Here is a 20556-nt window from a genome sequence, read left to right on the forward strand (position 1 = left end):
TGTTAACACAGCACTCGTTGCTAAGCAATCACAGAGCACCCGAGTTAGTAGTCCTCTTTGCAGGCTTCCTGGTTGCATGCTTCTTGGCGGCAGGCTTCTTGGCTGCAGGCTTCTTGGCAGCAGGCTTCTTGGCAGCAGGCTTCTTGGCAGCAGGCTTCTTGGCGGCAGGCTTCTTGGCTGCTGGCTTCTTGGCAGCAGGCTTCTTGGCTGCGCGCTTCTTGGTTGCAGGCTTCTTAGCTGCAGGCTTCTTGGCATGGATCCTCTCTCGGAAACCTGAGATCTCACCGGTGGTCTCGGCAGTAGTCTCGGCGGTGGTCTCGGCGGCGCTGCTGGCTTCTCCACTGCTGGTCACTTCACCACTCACTTCACCACTCGCTTCTTCGCTGGTGCTTTCTTCACCACTGGCCTCCAACGTGGTGCTCTCTGCAGTGGTACTCTCTTCAGTGGTGCTCTCTTCAGTGGTGCTCTCTGCAGTGGTGCTCTCTGCAGTGGTGCTCTCTGCAGTGGTGCTCTCTGCAGTGGTGCTCTCTGCAGTGGTGCTCTCTTCAGTGGTAGACGGTTCAGTGGTAGACTGTTCGGTGGTAGACTGTTCGGTGGTAGACTGTTCAGTGGTGGACGCTTCAGTGGTTGACCCTTCAGTGGTGGACCCTTCAGTGGTCTCTTCGCTGGAAGCTGCAGACGTCGACTCCCCAGACGCCTCGGAAGCCGCAGTTGTCTTGGCTGACTCCGTAGGTCCACAACAATCGCCATCACAAACAGGCAGGTCAAATGGGGGTTGAGCTCCCCCTCCGCCCCCACCTCCACATCCACCGCCGTTGTCTGGTGCTGGGTCACCTCCACAGCCACCAGAGTCTCCACCGCCGTTGTCTGGTGCTGGGTCACCTCCACAGCCACCAGAGTCTCCACCGCCGTTGTCTGGTGCTGGGACACCTCCACAGCCACCAGAGTCTCCACCGCCGTTGGCTGGTGCTGGGTCACCTCCACAGCCACCAGAGTCTCCACCGCCGTTGTCTGGTGCTGGGACTCCTCCACAGCCACCAGAGTCTCCACCGCCGTTGTCTGGTGCTGGGACTCCTCCACATCCTTGTACCCTCCTCAAGGCAGCGGCTGACGTAGTCGTCGTCGCAGCGGCAGCAGTAGTCGCGGGAGCAGCAGTAGTTGCGGGAGCAGCAGTAGTTGCGGGAGCAGCAGTAGTTGCGGGAGCAGCCGTAGTTGCGGCAGCAGTAGTAGATGCGGCAGCAGTGGTAGTTGCGGCAGCAGTAGTAGTTGTGGCAGCAGTAGTAGATGCACCAGCAGTAGTAGATCCACCGGCAGGAGTAGTAGTCTCCCCTCCCATATCCACCTCCGCGCACTTGGCTTCACAAATGCCCGCTGCCTTCTCACCAAGGCACTTAGCCATTGCACATCCAGTGAATGCGTCCGGACAGAGGGCGGGCGCGTGCAGACACAGGCTGTGGCACAGGCCTTCACCGACCTTGTACACGTTCTTTAAAGCTGCCTGGCACTTGGGTATTGGGTCTCTGAAGGTCATGCCGGTGTCGGGATCGATTACAGTCAAGTCTCGGCTGTTAAATTTCTTACAGAGGCATCGGTCGCCATCACACGTGCACCTTCCATGGGACCAGCAGTTGCATTCTTCGCCTTGACATGAGCATATGTTTCGCGGACATTCGCAGTGATCAGGGTGGCAGTTACAGGAGTCATCGCAGGAGTTTGGCGTGCACGTTTCCAGGAGACCGCATGTGCAGCCGGGTTGACCGCAAGCGCATACCTCTGGCCCCAGAATGCTGCTGCTGCCAGGCTGAGCACAGCCACACCGTGGCACCTGTGAGCAGAGCGGCATTCCTAGACATTTGTGGTCAAAATCGTTGCAGCAAGGGAGTTGAGCACATGAGCATGTTCCGGCTCGGAGGTCGAACGTCTGCTTCAGCGTAATCATTCTCGAGTTCGTAGCTTCCAGTCTATCTGCGATGTCCATTAACGACAGCGATGGATACAGCGAGTGCACAAAACTTCGGACCCCGTTGACGTCCACCAGCACATCGCTAGCCCGTGACATGCCTTGTCGCTCGAGCCGTTCTACAGTCCACTTAGTCAAAGGCAGTCCAAAAGTGTTGACGCCCTTGTCGCTAAGTTTCTGACAGGAGTCCAGGTGGGCAAGGCAGGATACTAGGCCTGACGACTCGTCTTCTCTCAGACATCCGGCAGGGCTGGAGTCTGCGTCACAGAACAGTATCGTAGGGTCCACGCAATAGGTGACCACATGCTCCGGAGTTGCTGCATGTGCTTCCCCCTTGGCGCTCACTCCGAACGATACCAACCAATGCCTCGGTATCGCAGAAGGTAGCCTGTACCAAGAGCTCAGCAAACAAGTTTCTCCGCTGAGAAGAGTGCACCTTGGCGGCTACCATCCACTGGGGATTCACCTTCTCACTGACTGCCAGCTGGTAGTTCATCAGAGGAAGCAGGTCTTGCTTCGTGGCCCGAGTCCCCAGGGCCAACAAAGACAACGCAATTCCTCTCATAAGTAATGTTGGGAATATCATTTCACACTTAATCTCATCAGAAAGTATCTCGAAACACGTCACTGGAGAGCCTCCTCATTGCGAAGACGGAATGTGCGGAATAGGAGATCAGCCTCCTCTCGCGGTACATTGTTTAACTGGATCAGAATGTCCGTTTCGGTGGTAGGAAGTCGAAACAACAGCAGAGTCACCGTCAGAAGATCTGCCGCCTCCCCGGTCTTCGGTACATTCTGCACCCCTTCGCATACTTGGCCAATGGCCTCTTGCCTCACGTGGGACAGGAAGGGACTGTTCTCCTTCGACAACCATTCCGTTCGGATAATTTTCGCATCTTGGGCATCGTTGTCTTTAGCCAAGTCGTCAAAAAAAAATCGAATAGGATCCTTTGGATCAGCTTTGGAGTCCATCTGCAGAATCTCAAAGATGATCGACTTGTTGACGCTGCTATGTGCGAATACCTCCTGATGATCAGGCACCTGTCTGAGCGTGGCTACATCGCCCCAGTCCTCCGCGATGTCGACTTCTGCAATGCCACCCCATAGTTCGCGCATGCTAAATTCTCTGAAAATCGAATTCGTCGATTCTTGAGAGTCTCCAACGAAGTCAACCTTCACAAGAACTAATGAGAATCATGCGCTTTCTCACCTTCTTCTTTTCCTTACCTGCATATGGTTCATTTGCCCTACATCAGCTCGTGCACGCACCTAAACTCGAGTCCAAGGCCACCATCCTCTCCCTGGTGTCCAAGATCTCTATGGACTCGAGCACGGCACGCTGGTCTGAGGAAAGCATTTCCAGCAACCCCCGAGGAGTCCTGTCTAGTTTCACCGCTTCAGTGGCCGTCACTGTATCCTCAGAGGTCGGTGATCGGACCTTCTTTATCACTGCTCTTCTTGCGCGCAAATATCCAAACAAGTTCTGCGTTTGGCTGGGGTCTGTATCAGCGTTGTTGATACAAACAAGCCTTTCCGTATTGTTGGGAGGGCAAGCTCTGCAGTTTCTTCATGTGTCCAATGACAGTATCAGTCTGGTGTCTGGTTGCCTACTGATAATTTTTGCTTTGTACTCATTCAGAGAGGCCCTTGAGACCTCCGAAGAGGAGGACGCGTTTTCTCAATTGAACACTGCCCTCATCAACAAGGAGTCTCCGGAGATATCGTGGTGGGCCCTGCTTACGACCACGTTCTGGGTTGTCTTCACAGCTGAGTTCGGCGACAAGTCCATGCTCTCTACGATAACTCTGGCCTCCAGCTTCAACTGGGTCGGCGTCTTCCTTGGTGTGATGTTGGCTCACGCGCTCGTTTCCTTGGCCGCTGTGTTCCTAGGGACTGTGCTACAACCATATGTCGATGAACGAAGGATGAACCTGATTTCAGGGGTGTTGTTTCTGGTCATTGGTTTGTCATTATGCGTCGACGCATTCTAGAGAGATTCTTTAATTGTCTTGTGCAGCAGCACGCCGTTCTCCACTGACCTCGATATGATGCGTGACGTCAACGACAAGTCCATGAGAGCGCCACTTGTATGCATGCCCATGACATGGCCATCTTCCACGACCGCACAAGTGATTCGGCAATCGCTGGCTGGTTCTTCTTCCCAGGTGAGATCCCAGCAGAGGTGATCCCCGAGCGTGCCACAAGATACTGGTACGGGGAGCCTGTCAAGATTGGATAAAGGGTGGCCGGCTTCAGGTCTGTCATCCACCTCGAAGTCCCAGTCAGCATTCTCGCTCTCCGTAAAAATAACATGTGGCAACCGGCAGTGTCGGAGTGCGGCATTAATACCCAAACCAACCACATCCAAAAGATTCCCCCCGACATTCAGCAGGCACGCGTCCACATGCACCTGCCACCTATAGCGCTCGTGCGCATGGGGAACAATATTCGTGTTCAACAGAAGCGAAGTCAGTACGGACGCCATGTGTGTATGGGCTTGAGACTGTCCGGCATCGAATATGCTGATGTTCACAGGGGCGAACCCAGAAACTACTGGCAACTTCACCAGCTGACAGGTCACTCCCACAACCACTTCGTTCCTCCCCCAGATCACTTTTGCGGAACCGAAGGCCGTCGGAGACACGCCAACCCTCAGCTGCAGAGACCGCAAGTCGCCGTTGTTCCGCCCGTCGTTGCGGATGTTCTGACGGACGCCATCGAGCATGAAGCGCGTTTCCTGCACAGAGATCATCGATTTGCACGATTAAATTCACACACTCAACTCTTACTACAGCTCGACCTCAACGGGCTTGGAGGACTTTGGGGTGGAAGTCTCCGACGTCGAGGAAGTTTTGGACTTGGATGTAGAAGAGCGTTTGGACTTGGATGACTTGGATGTCTTGGATGTCTTGGGTTTCTTGGATGTCTTGGATGTCTTCGATGTCTTCGATGTCTTAGAGCCACTGTTCATCTTAGTGAGGATGTTGGCAGCAGCCTTGGAGGTGTTGGAGGTACTCGCTTCCAAGGTGCTTGAGGAGTGGTTGAACGCTGGAGACATCATAGGCCTCGCTGGGGAAGGCAGCAGCGATGTCGAGCTGTTCGAGTGCAGATACGGAGGGATCTGATTGGGGTAGGATTCGAATGTCCCTAGAGACTGCACGCCTCTAATGCCAGCCACAACTGAGAGGGACGTTTCACTGACGGCCGAGACAGCAGTGGAGTCAACATTCATCTTGTGCATAGTTCGTTCGTACTCGTCCTGCTCAAGGCGCTTGTTGGCCTTGTGCTCCTGGCGTTTGATTCGTTGCTGGTTCCGACGCTCCTTTGCGTGTCGGCGATCCAAAAAGTATTCCAGAGAGGTGTCAGAAAGGCTAGCATCTGAAGCCAGCCCTAGATGCTTCAGTTTCCGTTGGCGGAGCTTCAGTTGGCCGCAAGCTTCACAACGAGAGCAGGAGGAAGAGGACTCCAGGGCGTGACGATATCCAGGTTCTCCATGTGCTTTTCCGTGATGGCCGTGATGGTCATTGTCATGGTCATGAGGTGTCCTAGCATTTCTATGCTCCTCCCGTAGTTTGATGAAATCGGAGTAACCCGTGAGCGAGGAGAGAGAGGAGATGCTGCCATCTGAGGACTTTTCGTAAGCGCGACGCTTCTTGCGGCGGTCTGGGATAACAAGTCCCTCTTGCGGACAGACCCTCAGAGGATCTGCCGCTCGGTAAGGAGACCCACGACAGGGAGCGCACGGATTATAGGGTCCTGGTTCCCTACTGCATCGGAAGTTCAGCAGAACGTTGTCAAACGGAGCAGTCAGACTTCTCACCCTTTCAGGGTCATCAAATCCAATAATAGTCTCGTTGTGGCATAAGGCCTGCATCTCGTACCCCGAGTAGGTACCCCGGAGTACCGTGGCCGGTATCCAGTAATTCTTGCGCATGCGAATTCTATTCATGTAGTGCGTCTCACCAGCCTTTGGCATCTTGCTCATTGGTAGTTTGCACCATCCCAGGTTACGCAGTGGAGCTCGACTATTCGGATGCATCAGGAACTCCATACTTCCAACCCGCTCGACGTAGCTGTTGTCGAGCGCGAGACGGCTGGGAGGCGAGTACAAGTAAGCCATCTGTTCCCGCTTCCTCGCTTTGCACGCTGGGCCGGGGTATGTCGTAGCCTGTCGAGGCATAAGGGCGAGAGAGCTGTCAGCGCGTCCATGGGTTCGAGGTGTCGTGCACCGCCTACGCAATTGAAGGGGGATGGCAACGCCGGTTCCGTGCAGCGTGGCGATTTCCTTGTAGTCTCCTAGGCGAGTGTAGTCATCCAGCACGATTTCGTTTCCAGTCTCAGTGAGGAAGACCACCTCGTGAGTGCGAGGCAGGTCCCCACAGTACTTGTAGAAACTGGCGTTGGGATCGTTGTGCCGATTTCGGCCTACATCAGCGCATGCCAGCGCCACTTTTTCCTTGTACACCGCTGCAGTGTCATCGAGACTCACAGCGAAGCTATGACCGCTCTGGGCTTCAGCGCCACTGGTTGCGAACCCGCTTCGGAAAGGAACTTGCAGGTTTACTGGGGCCACAAGCTGTATTGCCACATTGAGGTAGCCCGCTTGATGGTTATTTTGGCTGAGTCTGACCTTTCCCACCCACGGAAGGTTGGGGTCCCGAAGTAGGTCCCAGACGTGAAGCTTGGCAGACCCAACCAGCTTTGCCTCACGGCTGGAGTTACCCTTCTGCTGGTCATATACGCTAATCCACAAGTACTCCGAGCTCTGATCCCAGGGACACATGAGTAACTCCTTGTTGAAGCGAGCAAACTTACCACCGCCCTTAGCACAGTTGGTTCGGCGGTAGTTGTGCAAATTCACCCCACAGCCGGCCGTGACGAACGGCGAACCTGATTGGCCTACAGCTAGGTCAGCAGCGTTCTTAACCACCACCTGGACAGCTGTAGGAGTCGTATGCTCAGGTTTGTGGTAAAAGTCGAACGTGGCAGATAGTTTGCCCGCGGTTTTGCCGTCCTTGAAGAGGACCACATGATCGTGCGGCGCTCGACCTTCCAGTACGTCCCAAAGACTGACCACAGCCTTGCCGAGGTAGTCGGTGCCCTGATGAGCGGAGTCCATGACATTCAACTCAACCGTCGGCTCGCCGTCGTAGTGGAAGACGAAGCTCTCGGACCACTTGCAAAGAGACCGACCCGTGTTTTTCACTGAACACGTCTCTTTAAGCTTGCCCGGACACAGAAAGACGTTCACCCAGGGATCACGAGGTCCTTTAGCCTCATCATCGTAGAGGCTTCGGCCGTGTCCAACGTTCACCTTCAAGTACTCAGGCATAAGCAGGGGTACATGGACAAACTCGAAGTCGACGTTGATCTTCCCACGGGGCGCCCCGTGGGAATCGTGCAGCGGCAAGTCGCCTGAGAATTGTTTCTGTCCCTTGCGAACCATATCCCAGATGTCGATTGAAGCGCGAGATAAGAACTCGTTGGCGCCGGGGTCGTAATGTTCAGGGGCCAGCAACGACAGCCAAACACTGGGCTCCTTCATGTACTTGAAGGTGTAACTGTGGTTCATCGGTGTTTTGCCTCCCTTGTTCCGCACCATTTCGTGCTTCTGGTCCGAGTACATCGTGTGAACGCTGACACCGAAACGTTCAGGCCCACCATCTTTCGGGGGAGTCTGGTCGATGACCTTGTTGACGATCACACGGTAGTAAGTACTCTCAGGAAGGGACTTCAAATTGCGAGGGCAGAAAAAGAATCGGTTTACGGCCACGCAACCCTCCTTGCCCGGCGAACCGCAAGGGATCGGCACGTCATAGCAGCCGTCGCCATCCTTCAGACACATCCAGAGGTCGTAGTTCGTATCCCAGAGGTGGTGGCGGCTCTTTCGGTCGTTGTCGACGCCGTAGAACTTCACCTTCAGGAACTGCTCATTGGCGTACTCCACCACGAAGCTCTCGTGGTAAGGAACGACAAGTGGGTCGTCTGTCAGCTTTAGGGACGTCGATAGTTTTTTAGACGGTGTTTTGAAGTCCGCGGAGCCGAAGAGCAACACCTCAGCCATGTAGTAGGGGTACTGGATCCCTGTAGAGTTCCGTGTGGACACGACCTCCACGAATAGGGAATTGGGAGGGTCTGATGGTCGATCCTGGAACGTGAGCTCGTATTTGATGCTGCCAACGTCCTTGCCCTCATCGTTGTGGAGGTCCCCAGTGGTCTGCACAGGTGACTTCTGGGCCAACCACTCCTCTAAGTGCTTGGTCATTGAGATAGGGGCTGTGGCGACTGACTTATGTCCGTCGCGTAGTTCAAGGAGGAGCGAGTCTCTACCTTTGAAGGGGATCATCTTAACGTCCAAGAACTTAATCGGTATCTCATCGGAGTCGTATACGATATACGGCACTAGTGAGGACTTTCCTCCCTTAAGAGACCACTCATCGACTCGGATCCGCAGATATGAAGGCAGCTCTCTTCCCGCAGGTGACAGTGTTTCCGAGCTCGAGAAGTCGAATCCGAGTCGAAGGCGGCCAGCAGTATTCCCTGCGGCGTCCACCACTACATACTGGTCCTCGGAGTTCCACCCTCGTTCGTAAAGCGAGCTCAATGGCAGCACCACCGACCCTAGGAAGTCGTCCTTGCTTAAGCGGTCCTTGTCGTATACCTCCAGCTCCAGAGCTTCCACGTTCCCACGATGGTCAAACCGGAGGGTTTCATCCCAAACGGGATCACTGCCAGCGTCATTCAAAGCTTCCGTTTTATGCTCCTCCTTCCCGTACTTAACCACAACATACGGATCGATCCGCTCTTTCTTACCGTGGTCAAGTGTGAGGTTGTGTCCACTGAGGACGTGCACGCGGAAGTCCGTCACCAGTTCTGGCTTGACCACGCCCAACTTCGCTAGCTGTACGAATGTATTCTTCACCTCGAGGTCTACCTTACCTGCGGGGCGGTTAGGTCGTCTCATCCACAGATCAAGATGGACCGCGGAAGTCGTAGCGAATTGTTTCTCTGACAAATCGAAGTCGCCTGTAGCCACCACATCATCGTCCTCATAAAGTTCAACTCGCACGTGACCTCGAGCATCGGAGTGTACGGTGAACGAGAGCTCCTGGCCTAGGAAGTCTAGCGAATCCGAGTCTTCCAGAATCGATGTCTGCGCCTTAGCGTCACCATGGGTGATAACTATGCGGGCTTTCCTCAATTTCTGATCTTCGTCCGTAACGGACTTGACGGATCGGACTCTGATTGAGCACCGATTCAGCGACTTTCGTTTCGGACTCACAGGACTATGAGGAGTAGGAGGAGTGGTGCCCTTTCTGCAGCTAAAGTGCACCTTCATAGTTACCCGAGAGGCCTCGTTAGAAGTGCCGCTCAAAGAATAGTCCTGCGACTTCACCCTCATCTCCTTCCCGTTCAGGACCTCCTCGATGTCGAAGGTTCTTTGTCCGATCACGGTCTGTTGTTCACCGTCGTCCTCGACGATTTCGATCAGAGCCGGTGCCGTTTTGTTGTGTCTGTAGTTGAATTCCAGCGCCTGGTCCTGGTAGTCGGCGAAGCCTTCGCCATACCTCCGAGTCCGCGTGGAATGCGTTTTCTTTCCGACAGTGATGCGAACGTAGGGATCTATGCGTGAGCACATACTTGGGTCGAATAGGTCCTTCACCTTCTGGATGACGAAAGAAACCTTCTTGACATCCGTCAAATCATCCGGCGCCGCCATCAGCTGGGGGGTGGTCGTGCGAGTGGTATCCTGAGGTGACATCGCATCAGGTGACGCATCAGGCGACGCATCAGGCGACGCATCAGGTGACGCATCATTCCCCTGAGAGCCATCGTCCGAACCCGACATCGAAGCGGACTTCCGGCAGCATTTGCTCTCAGGTTGCTTAGCAGACCAATCAATCGGCTTAGCTCTTAGGAACAGGTCATCATCGACGGTCAACGCAACATGGGAATCCACGTCCAGGAGATTCTTCTTCTGTACAAATCGGTGGACAGAGTTGAAACGGCGCAGGGGTTCACCCAGGAAATCCGAGGCAAGGAATCGTGTCATAAACAGCTGCTTATCAAGAGTTACTCGATGGACCTCGAAGAGGTGGCTGGCGTCAGCCAACGGGTGACCCAGCTGTACAGCCGGATTTCGTGTGCCGAAGCGACCGCTTTGCTTCTCGAAGCCGGGCTGGGAACCAGAAGCCACACGACGGAAGTTACCGCCGGTGCCGCTTACAACTCGGCTGTCCACGCCAATTTCGAGGTTGATGATGGTAGGGGTGTCGTAGTTACCATCATTCACACAGACCTTGAGAGTTTTGCGATAGCCGCTAAACACGTCGTGAATTCCAAGATCTCCAAGCGACTCCACGTGCGTAAAGTTCAACCCGAAGGTACCATATTCGCCGCACTCGCGATGCATCCAACGGAGGAGTTCGGATGTGACGTCGATTGACAGGTTCTGCACGATTTCCCGGTTGCGTCGTCGAGTACTTCGGCGTGAAGTGTCACCTTGAATGACCTTTACGTCCTCCGAATCCAGGCCTTCCTGGCACACCAGGTAAGCCGCGCTAAGTCCAGGGACCAAGCCTTCAGGATCAAACGTTGAACAGGCCATCTGGTATGCAGAGAACATGTCAACGTGCTGCAGAGACCTGTTGCAGATGGCGTGAACAATCCCAGCGCATTCGGCTACGCTGATACGGTTAGTCTCCGTCCAGGTGGAATTCCGGATGCACATGAGAGCTCCACGGGGCGCAGTAACGGTTTCAACCTCAGCTAGGGCGAGGGTGTTGTCGCTGACTTGCCATGGACTGACATCATAATACAGGTTGTGGTTCTTGGCGCCTTGAGCCACTTTATGAATCTCCTCCTCGTGGTGGCCGAAGACGTCAAATAACAACGCAGCCTTCTCCTGCACTGAGCCGTTCGAGATGAAAACCAGCGAGCCCACCAAGTCCCTCACTGCGATCGTGCCATCGGTCCCTCCGCAGAACATTTCAAATATCTCGCGGGACTTCGGAAGTAGGGAGGGGATTGAGTGGAAGAGCAGCTCGGTGAATTCCCCATACCGAAGCCCGTAAGCGGCTGGCCGTTCAGTCTGCTTGATGGCAGCCCCTCGAATATTGGAATCGAGCGGCTGGTTGAGAGACAAGAAGTCCTCATAATTACGGGCATGGGAACGGTGGTCGACGTTGGCGTACATTGGGTAGAACCCTGTGATGTCGCCCCAGCATCCACCACCGAGCACCATAGAGCTGTCGTTAATCTGAGCAGCCAGATGAGTGGCATCAGGTCCCTTCATCATGAAGTAGGAGAACCACAGTCTCACATCTCCGATCGTCGACTCGAAATGGCAAGGCTTCACAGCCTTCCACGTCTCACCGTGTGTTTTCAAGTTGGGTAATTGCAGTCCCTTCTTTGAGTCGACCAATTTCATTCTTCCGGATTCATCCAAGATACGGAACTTGAAAAGATACGGAGGTTCCGTGTGCAGCAGGAACCAGAATGCGCCATCTCCTTCGAAGGTGTACACACTACTGTCATTGAGCCGGCAGCACTTAATCTGTTGCTTGTCCTTGCCCAGTACCACTTCAATGACTAGGTGCTTATGGAGGGGGCCTGCCATCAGTTCCACCATATCCACCTTGAACACGACGCGGCCCAGCCCGTCCTCAGGTAGCCAACGCTCGTGCGGAGGGGCAAATAGCGTATGGTACTTCAGAAGCGGCATGACGTGCTCAGCCAAGTCACTTGTGTGGAGTCCAGGTTTCAGATTCAAGCCTTTGTACTTGTCCTCCATGTAAATTGCTGATCGGTTGAATTGAGCTGCCACGTGAGACGAGACGAGGAGGCCATGCTGGTCTCGGGAATTTTGAACCAGCTTGTGGAGAAGGGAATTTTGTTCTTTCTGCACACGGAGCTGGCCCCGCTTGCTCTGTAGATATGTCGTGTACAGCGACAGTAGGTGGTTGATGCGGTAATTGGATGTGAAGAGGACAAAGTCGGCGCAATCGATGACGCGTACGAGCTCCGAGGGATCCCGGAGGAGCTGCAGATGCAGCGTGAAAGCATCCCTAAGCTCACGAGCCGTGGTTGTCTCCGGCAAGGATTTCAGAGTCCTTAGCAGTACTCCAAATGCCAAACATACGACCACTCGACGACTTGAAGACTCGTCGAAGAAGCACGTCTGGGCGGATCGCAGGCTGGTGTCGGTGGTGCTAGTACCGGACGCTAGACCTTGCTGTATATCCTTCATAGGAGTCTGACACATCCCTCGCGCCGCAGACGACGGCTTAAAACTCTCCACATCGCAGAAGCTGAGGTCAGCCTCCACGACAGCTCGGATGGGGTAAACGGAGTTAAACAGCATGTCCCACAGACGATACAGCGACTGAGATGGTAGGTAACCTGCGAAAAGGCTCTGTAACGGACCGTACAGTAACTCCTCCGGGTGCACTCCTGTGAGCTGCAGCGTCTCCGCCTGCTCAGGGTAGAAGCACTCCAGGGCAGATCGCACCAGTAACGCGTCCCTAAGAACGTAAGGAATATCATCCGAGAAGGAAGCTTTTGTAGCGAGGACCCCGCTTTCTTTCATCCGTTGCTTTTCCTCTTCGGAGAGCTTACTTGTCTTGAGCGCGAAGTACTTCAGAAAAGGAGCATGCGGCACCCCTGACTTCTTGCAGCCAGTCGAACAGCAGACAGCAAACATGAGGTAAAATACGTTCTCGTTGCTAAGGCGGTCACCCTGGAAGTCAGCCATCAAGTAGAAAGCCAAGCGTGTCAGAGCGGCACTGTACGCAATCGGCTGCCCAACCATTGCGCCTGTCTTGTGGCCAACGAATAGATTAGTAACTACTCGCGAGGCTACAGGTTTGTTGTCCTTGCCCTGCATTTGAGGAAGAGAGTTGATGGCTCCGAAGCAAACCAATGCCTGAACGACCTCCTGCACATCTCTGTAATGGGTGTGATCCATGCCGGTAAAGGTCTGAAGATCGTCAAGATCGCGTTTGATCATGTCAAAAACGTCCATGTTGAAGACCTCGCACTGTCGACAGAGGAATTGGTAGGCGGAGGTGCAGCCTAGCCGCTCATCAACCGTAGTCGTTTCCTCGAAGGCCTCATTAACCTTCTTTCGGTAGATGACAGCACCTGAAATCTCCGTCCATAGGTACTGCCGAAGCACCGAGGGCACACCTCCTTTTAACAGTCTCCATATGTCGGCGTTCACGTTGCCACTGACCTCTTGGTGGGTCTTGCCCAGCGGCAGTTCGTGCTTGACGGCGTAGTGGGCTGCAAGTGGCACATGCACCTCACGTTCCTCAGTGAGCATCTGTCCTGGCTCGTCCCACGAATAAAAGTTGCGCCAATCAGGTTCTGTCTGACCCATGATCGTTGAGTCCCAAACCCAGTGCTCGCTCATCGACCGCTTTGCCTGCTTCGCTTTCAGGAAATTAACTCCAAACTCGAAGGGGGTGAAGAGCATTACTCGAGACCAGGTCCCGTTCCGCTCATCGTGCATCCAGACATGCACCTGCGGAGGACGTCCATTGCTGACGTCGGTATCGCGTACTTCGCGCAGCTGCAGGTTCAGCCGACCTGTACGTGGGTTCAGAAGGCGCCAGGTTGCATGCACGTAGATCCAGCCTTGAAGACGCCGATCCCCCACAGACTTTAGCTTATCGAACCGAGTCAAAGCAGCCCTAGAGGAGGACTCCAGCTTGAACAACTTAACCGTCTGCAGCTGCTGCTTGATATCCATAACCCTGGGTAGAAGGTACTCCCCGTGGAACTCGTCATCGGCCCAAACCTCCAGAAGAAACCTTGGCAACTGGTCGCCGTACTGTTCATTCACGGTGTTGCTCCAGTTACCGTTGACTTCGGGGTCCAGAAGTTGGCAGTCCAAAGACCGCTGGATTTCCTTCCACTGTTCGGCTCCTCTCTCGAAGGTGCTTCCGGTGAAGAAGCGCCTCCATTGCGGTAAATGCTGCTTGGACAAGTACCGAGTGTAAGCTTCCATCCTCTGTTGGTTCTCGTACGACCATTCTTCAAACTGCCAGAGCTCCATCGGATTGGCATCAAGATGCGTCTCCTCAGCATCCGAGTTACGAATGTGCATCTCCAAAAAGCTGGAAAGATTCGGATTGTACACGGGATTCCTCAAGCCCAAACCGTGCATGTCGTGCACCTGTCGCCGGTTGTTAAGCTCCAGCTTGCGACTATCTTCCAGAGTGCTGGTGGTAGCGCCTAGCAGCCCACGATTGATGCGCTGGGTTGCGAAGAACGTCTCGAAAAGCACCTCCCCTGAGAAAACAGAGCCAGGCTTAACGCTAATGAAACGTGCGTCCTGTAGCTGAACTGCAGCCCCTTGGGTGGCCAAAGATTCGCGAACGGCCTCAGTCACGGTCAGCTCGGTGACTCCCGTCCCTCGGAAGGCTGATACCACTTGCCAAAGAGATGAGAACTCTCGGACAGGGACGCGCTCATAGTCCTCGTTCTCATGAGATATAGTGTAGACGAAAGGAGTCTTAATGGGAATCCAGACACGGTTGAAAGGCTTGCTCACGTCCAGCAGTTCATGAGTATCCAATGCGGCCGCTCCCAGGAATTGTTTGCCTGTTGGCGTGTTGGCGAAGACCTTAATAACGATGATGGGCACGCGCTCAGCTGACAATAACACATCAGTGCGGAAAAGCTGTCCTCCCTGCTCTTTCATAGTCTTCGACCAGTCAGGGCCGTAGGACATGTAGAGGTGCCGAAACTGCTGAGGCTGCCCAATCTCAACTGGATCCTGGTATTTGATGGTCGGCTTCAACCCGTGAAGGATGCGAGAGCTGCGGGGCTCAGTGAATTCTATGTCCGTCAGCAGATCGCGGAAGAGCGACCTAACGGACTCTTCCTCAAGTTTCGGTTCGCGTCTGGAATCCGAGAACTTCACTTGATCTCGCTTCAGCTCTGCGAGGCTGCTGGACAGGCTAAGCGGGATAGCACCTTCCAGTAACAGGGCTTCCAAAATGTAGTTGCTAACGGCGCGTTTCATTTGCGCCTGCACCGCAAGGCTCGGCTCATCCTCTATCAACATTCTGGATACGCCAGAGCGGCATAGCTCACCTCAGCTCGTTTCCGAGAGTTCCATACTGGAACGTGGTGAATATCTCCAGTTGAGGTGATTCAAGTTCAGGTCCCTCGCCGGGAGACTCCATGGCATTGACCAATCTGTGTGCATTAACCACTCATGCCTCACGCATCCATCGTCAAAGACGAAAACTGCACTTGATGCTCTCGTCGGAGATTCATCGACACCTGCAGCACCTCCAAGTGACCAGCGTCCAGCCTTCCCACAGGTCCGCACTCAGGGTCTCCCCAGACGCCATTGCCGTGCTCGAACTTGGGGGACTTGCTATGCACCGGCTCCTCGACGAATGTGGGCCTCAGACGCTGCTGCTCTTCGTCGGCGTTGATATCATGACTCATTCTGGTCTCAGTCTTCAGAAAAATGACTATATGCCAATGCTAATCCACCCCCCACGCAAATTGCTTGTGATACCTCCCCATGTGTGCAGTGAACCTGTGCTCAGCAGCCTCCATTTACATCTCTTTCGCCCACGTGGCTGTCTGACTAAAGTTATCCTTTCTCAATGCGCATTACGTTAGCCGAGACCAGAGGTCTAAAATGTCTCCTGCCTCTTCTGTGCGACGTGCACAGCGTAGAGACGGCCGTATCTAGCCGCCTTGAGTCCGGCGAGTCCACCTCGGCTGATGGTCTTGTCGACGAGGTCCTCAACGCGTGAGGTGGGGGATACGGCCACATAGTGTCCGTGAAGAGCCTTGGATCACAGTCAACGCGCTTGTTGGCGAGGGCGCTAATGGAAAAGTGTTCCAGGTCTGTTTAAAGAACACTGACGACTTCGTCGTGGTAAAGAATCCCAGCGCTGACAGTCGTAACCCAACGTGAGCCCAGGGTTCCTAAGCCACAGCCGCCTCGTGGCTACCAAACGCAACCTCACTGCCGACACGTCCTGCCTCATGAAGATTGACCTGTCCCACGGACACAAGCCACACCCGCAGTTCACGAACATTGTCAAGGAGAAAGTGCGGGCTTTGGCAGTGAATTCGGTCGGGTTAGGCCCGCCAGTGTATTCGGTGTGCCGGCGGAAGCCGGACGGAAGGGGAAGGTACAGCGAGGTGAGTCTTGAGCGATCCCTTCACAGGCGGCTGACTTTCTGTACCTGTACTTTCTTGGTCGAGTTCAGGGGGTCTCGCATCAAGAGGCTCTTCATACCCACCTAAACCAACTGCAATACGGCTTCTTGCTGAAGTTCACTGGGAAGAAATCCTTACCTAGCTACCTTCCACCCCACGGGGTATCCTTGTACACCACTGTTGAAAAGTGGATCTTGCCTGTGGCGGCTGAGTTGGATAGACTGACGAAAAAGCACCCATCTGGACCGTCTGAGTACCGTTCCCGGTTGGAATCTCGGCTCCAAAAGGCCATCAGACTGTACAAAGCGGAAGCCGTCATTCGTGTTCGCAACCTGTTCCTCCTGTTTCACAGCTTTCTAGGTTTTGCTGCGAAGCTGATGACGATGAACGTGCGGCACTGCGACTTCCACGAGCTCAACCGGTTCGTAATGACCAAGACATTGGCAGTGATGAAGGACGGAGTAGTGGACGTCGAGGTGGTGGCCAATCTTGCACGTGGTCTGGTGCGTGGTCACTGCCTCGTGGTGTCTGAGAATTTCCCCTTCGTAAAAATGAGCGAGGGCCGAAAGGCAGTTGAGACTGAACTCATCAAAAAGTTTGAGAAGCACCGTATGTCCCACGTTGACGTCGTAGCGACCTCACCGCACGCATGGACGCTAATAGACTGTGCGGGTGCTGTGGTGTTGGAGAAGTCGCAGCTTCGAAAACTTGGTGGACGGGAGCGTGTGGGCGACGTCTGTGGCTGTCATCGCCACATGTCGCCGGACGTCATCGAAGGGCTAAGCACTCGAATGCAGAGGGAGGTCTGGCTCTATCACGGAGGTCAATACGTGGAACGTATGGAACATAATCTAATCGGAGTCGCCATGCCAGTGGAGTTCGAATACGAGGACTTCCAGGGGGAGCGGCGGTCAGTGAGTTCCTTCGGGAAGGCCAGGCTGGATAAATCCGACGAGCTATTCGATGCCTGCTTCGAGTCGCCACAGGCTGCAGTCCGAAGTCTCGCTGGCTGGACTCAACGCCTCTTCCAGTTTTACAACGACGCTGTCATGCATTGTACGGAATCAAACCCATTCATGACGCCAGTTATTATGCACTACAAGAAGGTTTGGAGGGCGGAAGGCTTTCCGGAGCAACAGCATCCCGAAATGAGCATGGGCACCGAATGCAGAGCAGTCGTCTATGCCTACAACTACATACTGCAGAAGATAGAAGACTTCAGAGAGACCTATTTGAATCCTCTGAAAGGCTACGGGATGCCGGCGAAGCTGCTGTCGGTGAGAGCCAGTCGGAGGTGATACTTAGGATTATGGCATCGTTTTCGATCCGCCGCTACAGACGTACAATTCTGTGTGGAAGTGTCCCCCAAAAGAAACTGGCGAGCAGAATGTTGTGAGCGTAGAGCGCGTGGACCACGCTTGATGGGGTAATTCGCCCAGTTTTTAGAATGAGCTCGAGGAACAATGTCTCATAACGAGTTGATGAATCGACACAGCATTCCAGGACCGACGACTGAGCTTCTGGAGCAAGTCATGCAAAAAGAGGCTGAAAATCCCTTGTGTTGAAGCATAGCCACTAAAGAATAAGTCATTCGCAAAGGACCTTTGGGTGTGCCGCAGAGGAGGATTCAGGACGAGTCCTTCTCAGCATCGACTTGAGCGACCTGCGGATCAAGAACGCATCTTCACGAATCTTCACCGTTGTCTCCTCGGATTTCCTCGAACGGATTATAACGTAGTCTTCACCGTTATTTCTTTAAAATCAGGGGTGTAACTTTGCCATCGGATTATTCAAAAATGTTCGCACCTTCCCAGTTTGCCTCTGTGAGTGACAAGAGCAAAGGAGCCCAATCTACGGGGCGTTTTACCCGAGAACAATTCGCTGTCTGGTATTCGTCTTGGCGCGCAATGCATGAGGATACGACAGCTTCCGGTGTACGCTTCATCAGCGTTAATGTTGCCCTTGAAGACCCTAAGCTTGTCGGCAGGCGGGTCAATTCTGGGTCGGGACCCCCTAAGCACGGGTTGAAGTCTGAACATGACTGTGTAAGTCTGGCAGGCCGTATCTGCGTGCCAGAGACTCAGAAAGGCACATGGATGCCTTGTGAACAACATCAGACCCACAAGCGAGCGACATCTGGTTTTCGGAGCTCCACTACTGTGTCGACAGCCTCCACGCCCGTGACCATCCCACAGGCCGAACCCAAAGCCTCTAAGCCCGTGACCATCCCACAGGCCGAACCAAAAGCCTCCACGCCTGTGACCATCCCACAGGCCGAACCAAAATCCTCTAAGCCTGACAGCCCCAGGCGGCGCAGTTGGGCAGAGGTCGTTATGGAGTACCGACCCAACTATGTAGCCCCGACCATAGTCGCGGAGCCGCCCCCAAAGCAACGCCGAGGTCCACAGAAGACGTGTCAAGCGTGTGGGAGCTGCTGCCTCGCGTGCCAGTGAGTTGTGTGCGACGTGCACAGCGTAGAGACGGCCGTATCTAGCCGCCTTGAGTCCGGCGAGTCCACCTCGGCTGATGGTCTTGTGGACGAGGTCCTCAACGCGTGAGGTGGGGGATACGGCCACATAGTGTCCGTGAAGATTGGATCACAGAAACAAACCTCAGAGGTCAGAACGAGTTGCGACTTGGAGCGCGGCATCCGTCATGTCGCCGTATCTATCAGACAATCGACCAGTTGTTTACTGCAGGTCTATTTTCCACTGCACCAAGGCGCACTTTTAACTTCCAACCGGAGGTGCACTTCAGGACTGTAAAGAGGATTCTCAGCCTCTGGCTCCCTATGAGACGACATCTGTTATCGTCCCCTCCCAGTTGAGAAGCCACGGCCTGACCGGAATTGTAGAGGCACGTGTCTGTGGGGGGTTGGGATTGCCAAACTGGAATGGTGCCGACGTTGGAACCTTCCAATGGCACGAATGGTTTGTAACACGCCTTTGATTGTAAAGTAAGTCTGGCTTATGAGTCTGTTGTTCCTGTGACTCTCAGGACATGAGGGCTGACCCCGGACTCAGATGTGTGCTTACAATTCGCTTTCTGGTAATCGTCATCGCGCAGAAGACTCTTATCAAGGATATCCGATCGAAGACTCTTATGAATGGCCTATCGTCGGTCCAAAGGAGCTCCTCTGCTGGTTGAACCTGAGGGATGCCCCACAGGAATTCATGACGGCAACGCTGTTTGGAGGTAATTCACACAGTCTTTTCAATGCGAACCTTCTCTACTGCTATTCTCTACTTGGCGATTTTCTGCCCTAGTGGCTTGGCTGACACGAGCCTTCGAGGACAGAGCGTCATGTTTGAAAACGACGCCTCGCGCTTCGAACAGGACTTCGGTCTTCTAACCGATCTCAAGATCAAACCCACCGCAGTCGACGTCGCTATGCTACAGACTCTGCTGGGTTCGCTTGGCGCCCTTTTCGGCCGATCTCTTTCTGAAGCTGATTCCTTGGATGAGGTCGTTCCAGCAGACATCGACGCCTCGCGCTTCGAACAGGACTTCGGTCTTCTAACCGATCTCAAGATCAAACCCACCGCAGTCGACGTCGCTATGCTACAGACTCTGCTGGGTTCGCTTGGCGCCCTTTTCGGCCGATCTCTTTCTGAAGCTGATTCCTTGGATGAGGTCGTTCCAGCAGACATCGACGCCTAGCGGAGGCCAACGAACGCTATACATCCTACCATCAGCGGGCACAATGCGTTCGACCTGCTGAGTTCGCTGAAGAATTAATTCTATTCGACTTGATAGCTTTAAATAATGCTGATACTTGCAAGAGCGTCTCCGATTACACTGCCAAGATTGAACAACGCTGGTGTTTTGACATTTTCTACAGACCAGTCCGGTTTCCAAAAAAAACGAATCCGCATTTTGAACTCCCTCTCATAACAGCCAGATGATTTGGGACACTGAACACACACGAAAGTTTGTTCAAACTCCTCAAAAGAAGCGCTCGCCCAACTCTGATCAAAATATTAAGTATGAGTACACCCCACCACGGTATTGTGGAAAACAAAGCAGCATAACTTACAGTATGGTCTACAAGCTTGTTCTCGTTCGTCACGGAGAATCTCAGTGGAACCTCGAGAACCGTTTCACCGGTTGGACTGATGTGCCCCTATCTGCAACCGGCGTAATGGAGGCTGCTGAGGCTGGCAAGGTGCTCAAAGAGAAGGGATATAAGTTTGACATTGCTTACACCTCAGTGCTTCGTCGTGCCATTGAGACTTGCTGGTCTGTTCTGAACAACTCTGAGCAGTGGTCTGTTCCTACTCATAAGTACTGGCGATTGAACGAACGCCATTATGGCGCTCTTCAGGGTCTTGATAAGGCTGAAACTGCCAAGAAACATGGCGAAGATCAAGTCAAGATCTGGCGTCGCGCGTATGATGTTGCGC

General features: G+C 53.9%; 8 protein-coding genes across 12 annotated transcripts; 4 read left to right on the forward strand and 4 right to left on the reverse strand.

Annotated features, from left to right (window-relative positions):
- Positions 1–28: 28 nt before the first annotated feature.
- Positions 29–2546, reverse strand: KVP18_001626 (uncharacterized protein; the record flags this gene model as incomplete). Of its 2 annotated transcripts, XM_067951828.1 has the most annotated exons (4): positions 29–724; positions 754–1065; positions 1091–2277; positions 2306–2546. In XM_067951828.1, 4 exons carry the CDS (start codon positions 2544–2546, stop codon positions 29–31), a joined length of 2436 nt encoding a protein of 811 aa, XP_067812951.1.
- A 38-nt stretch (positions 2547–2584) lies between these two features.
- KVP18_001623 (uncharacterized protein) lies at positions 2585–3076 on the reverse strand (the record flags this gene model as incomplete). Its single annotated transcript, XM_067951823.1, has 1 exon — positions 2585–3076. One exon carries the CDS (start codon positions 3074–3076, stop codon positions 2585–2587), a length of 492 nt encoding a protein of 163 aa, XP_067812947.1.
- Positions 3077–3156: 80 nt separating this feature from the next.
- Positions 3157–3951, forward strand: KVP18_001627 (uncharacterized protein; the record flags this gene model as incomplete). Its single annotated transcript, XM_067951830.1, has 1 exon — positions 3157–3951. One exon carries the CDS (start codon positions 3157–3159, stop codon positions 3949–3951), a length of 795 nt encoding a protein of 264 aa, XP_067812953.1.
- On the reverse strand, positions 3948–4712 carry KVP18_005129 (uncharacterized protein; the record flags this gene model as incomplete). Its single annotated transcript, XM_067949493.1, has 1 exon — positions 3948–4712. One exon carries the CDS (start codon positions 4710–4712, stop codon positions 3948–3950), a length of 765 nt encoding a protein of 254 aa, XP_067812956.1.
- Positions 4713–4748: 36 nt separating this feature from the next.
- Positions 4749–15424, reverse strand: KVP18_001618 (uncharacterized protein; the record flags this gene model as incomplete). 3 transcript variants are annotated; one of them, XM_067951815.1, is made up of 3 exons in its annotated part: positions 4749–15033; positions 15062–15166; positions 15195–15424. In XM_067951815.1, 3 exons carry the CDS (start codon positions 15422–15424, stop codon positions 4749–4751), a joined length of 10620 nt encoding a protein of 3539 aa, XP_067812939.1. The 3 variants fall into 3 exon arrangements, with proteins under 3 accessions (XP_067812939.1, XP_067812938.1, XP_067812937.1); XM_067951814.1 differs by lacking the exons at positions 15062–15166; positions 15195–15424 and having other exon boundaries at positions 4749–15032; XM_067951813.1 differs by lacking the exons at positions 4749–15033; positions 15062–15166 and having other exon boundaries at positions 15191–15424.
- Positions 15425–15588: 164 nt separating this feature from the next.
- KVP18_001624 (uncharacterized protein) lies at positions 15589–17575 on the forward strand (the record flags this gene model as incomplete). 2 transcript variants are annotated; one of them, XM_067951824.1, is made up of 5 exons in its annotated part: positions 15589–15737; positions 15764–15901; positions 15928–16135; positions 16162–17430; positions 17459–17575. In XM_067951824.1, the coding sequence occupies 5 exons, from the start codon at positions 15589–15591 to the stop codon at positions 17573–17575; spliced, it is 1881 nt and encodes a 626-aa protein (XP_067812948.1). The 2 variants fall into 2 exon arrangements, with proteins under 2 accessions (XP_067812948.1, XP_067812949.1); XM_067951825.1 differs by lacking the exons at positions 15589–15737; positions 15764–15901; positions 17459–17575 and having other exon boundaries at positions 15977–16135; positions 16162–17451.
- Positions 17576–17949: 374 nt separating this feature from the next.
- Positions 17950–18606, forward strand: KVP18_001617 (uncharacterized protein; the record flags this gene model as incomplete). The annotated part of the gene is made up of 1 exon (XM_067951812.1): positions 17950–18606. The coding sequence occupies one exon, from the start codon at positions 17950–17952 to the stop codon at positions 18604–18606; it is 657 nt and encodes a 218-aa protein (XP_067812936.1).
- A 763-nt stretch (positions 18607–19369) lies between these two features.
- KVP18_001620 (uncharacterized protein) lies at positions 19370–19813 on the forward strand (the record flags this gene model as incomplete). The annotated part of the gene is made up of 1 exon (XM_067951819.1): positions 19370–19813. The coding sequence occupies one exon, from the start codon at positions 19370–19372 to the stop codon at positions 19811–19813; it is 444 nt and encodes a 147-aa protein (XP_067812943.1).
- Between the last annotated feature and the right edge of the window lie 743 nt (positions 19814–20556).

The sequence above is a fragment of a genome, assembly GCF_019968955.1.
Source record: "MAG: Porospora cf. gigantea A chromosome Unknown PgA_NODE_135_length_34861_cov_353.461, whole genome shotgun sequence".
Lineage (NCBI taxonomy): Eukaryota > Apicomplexa > Conoidasida > Eugregarinorida > Porosporidae > Porospora > Porospora cf. gigantea A.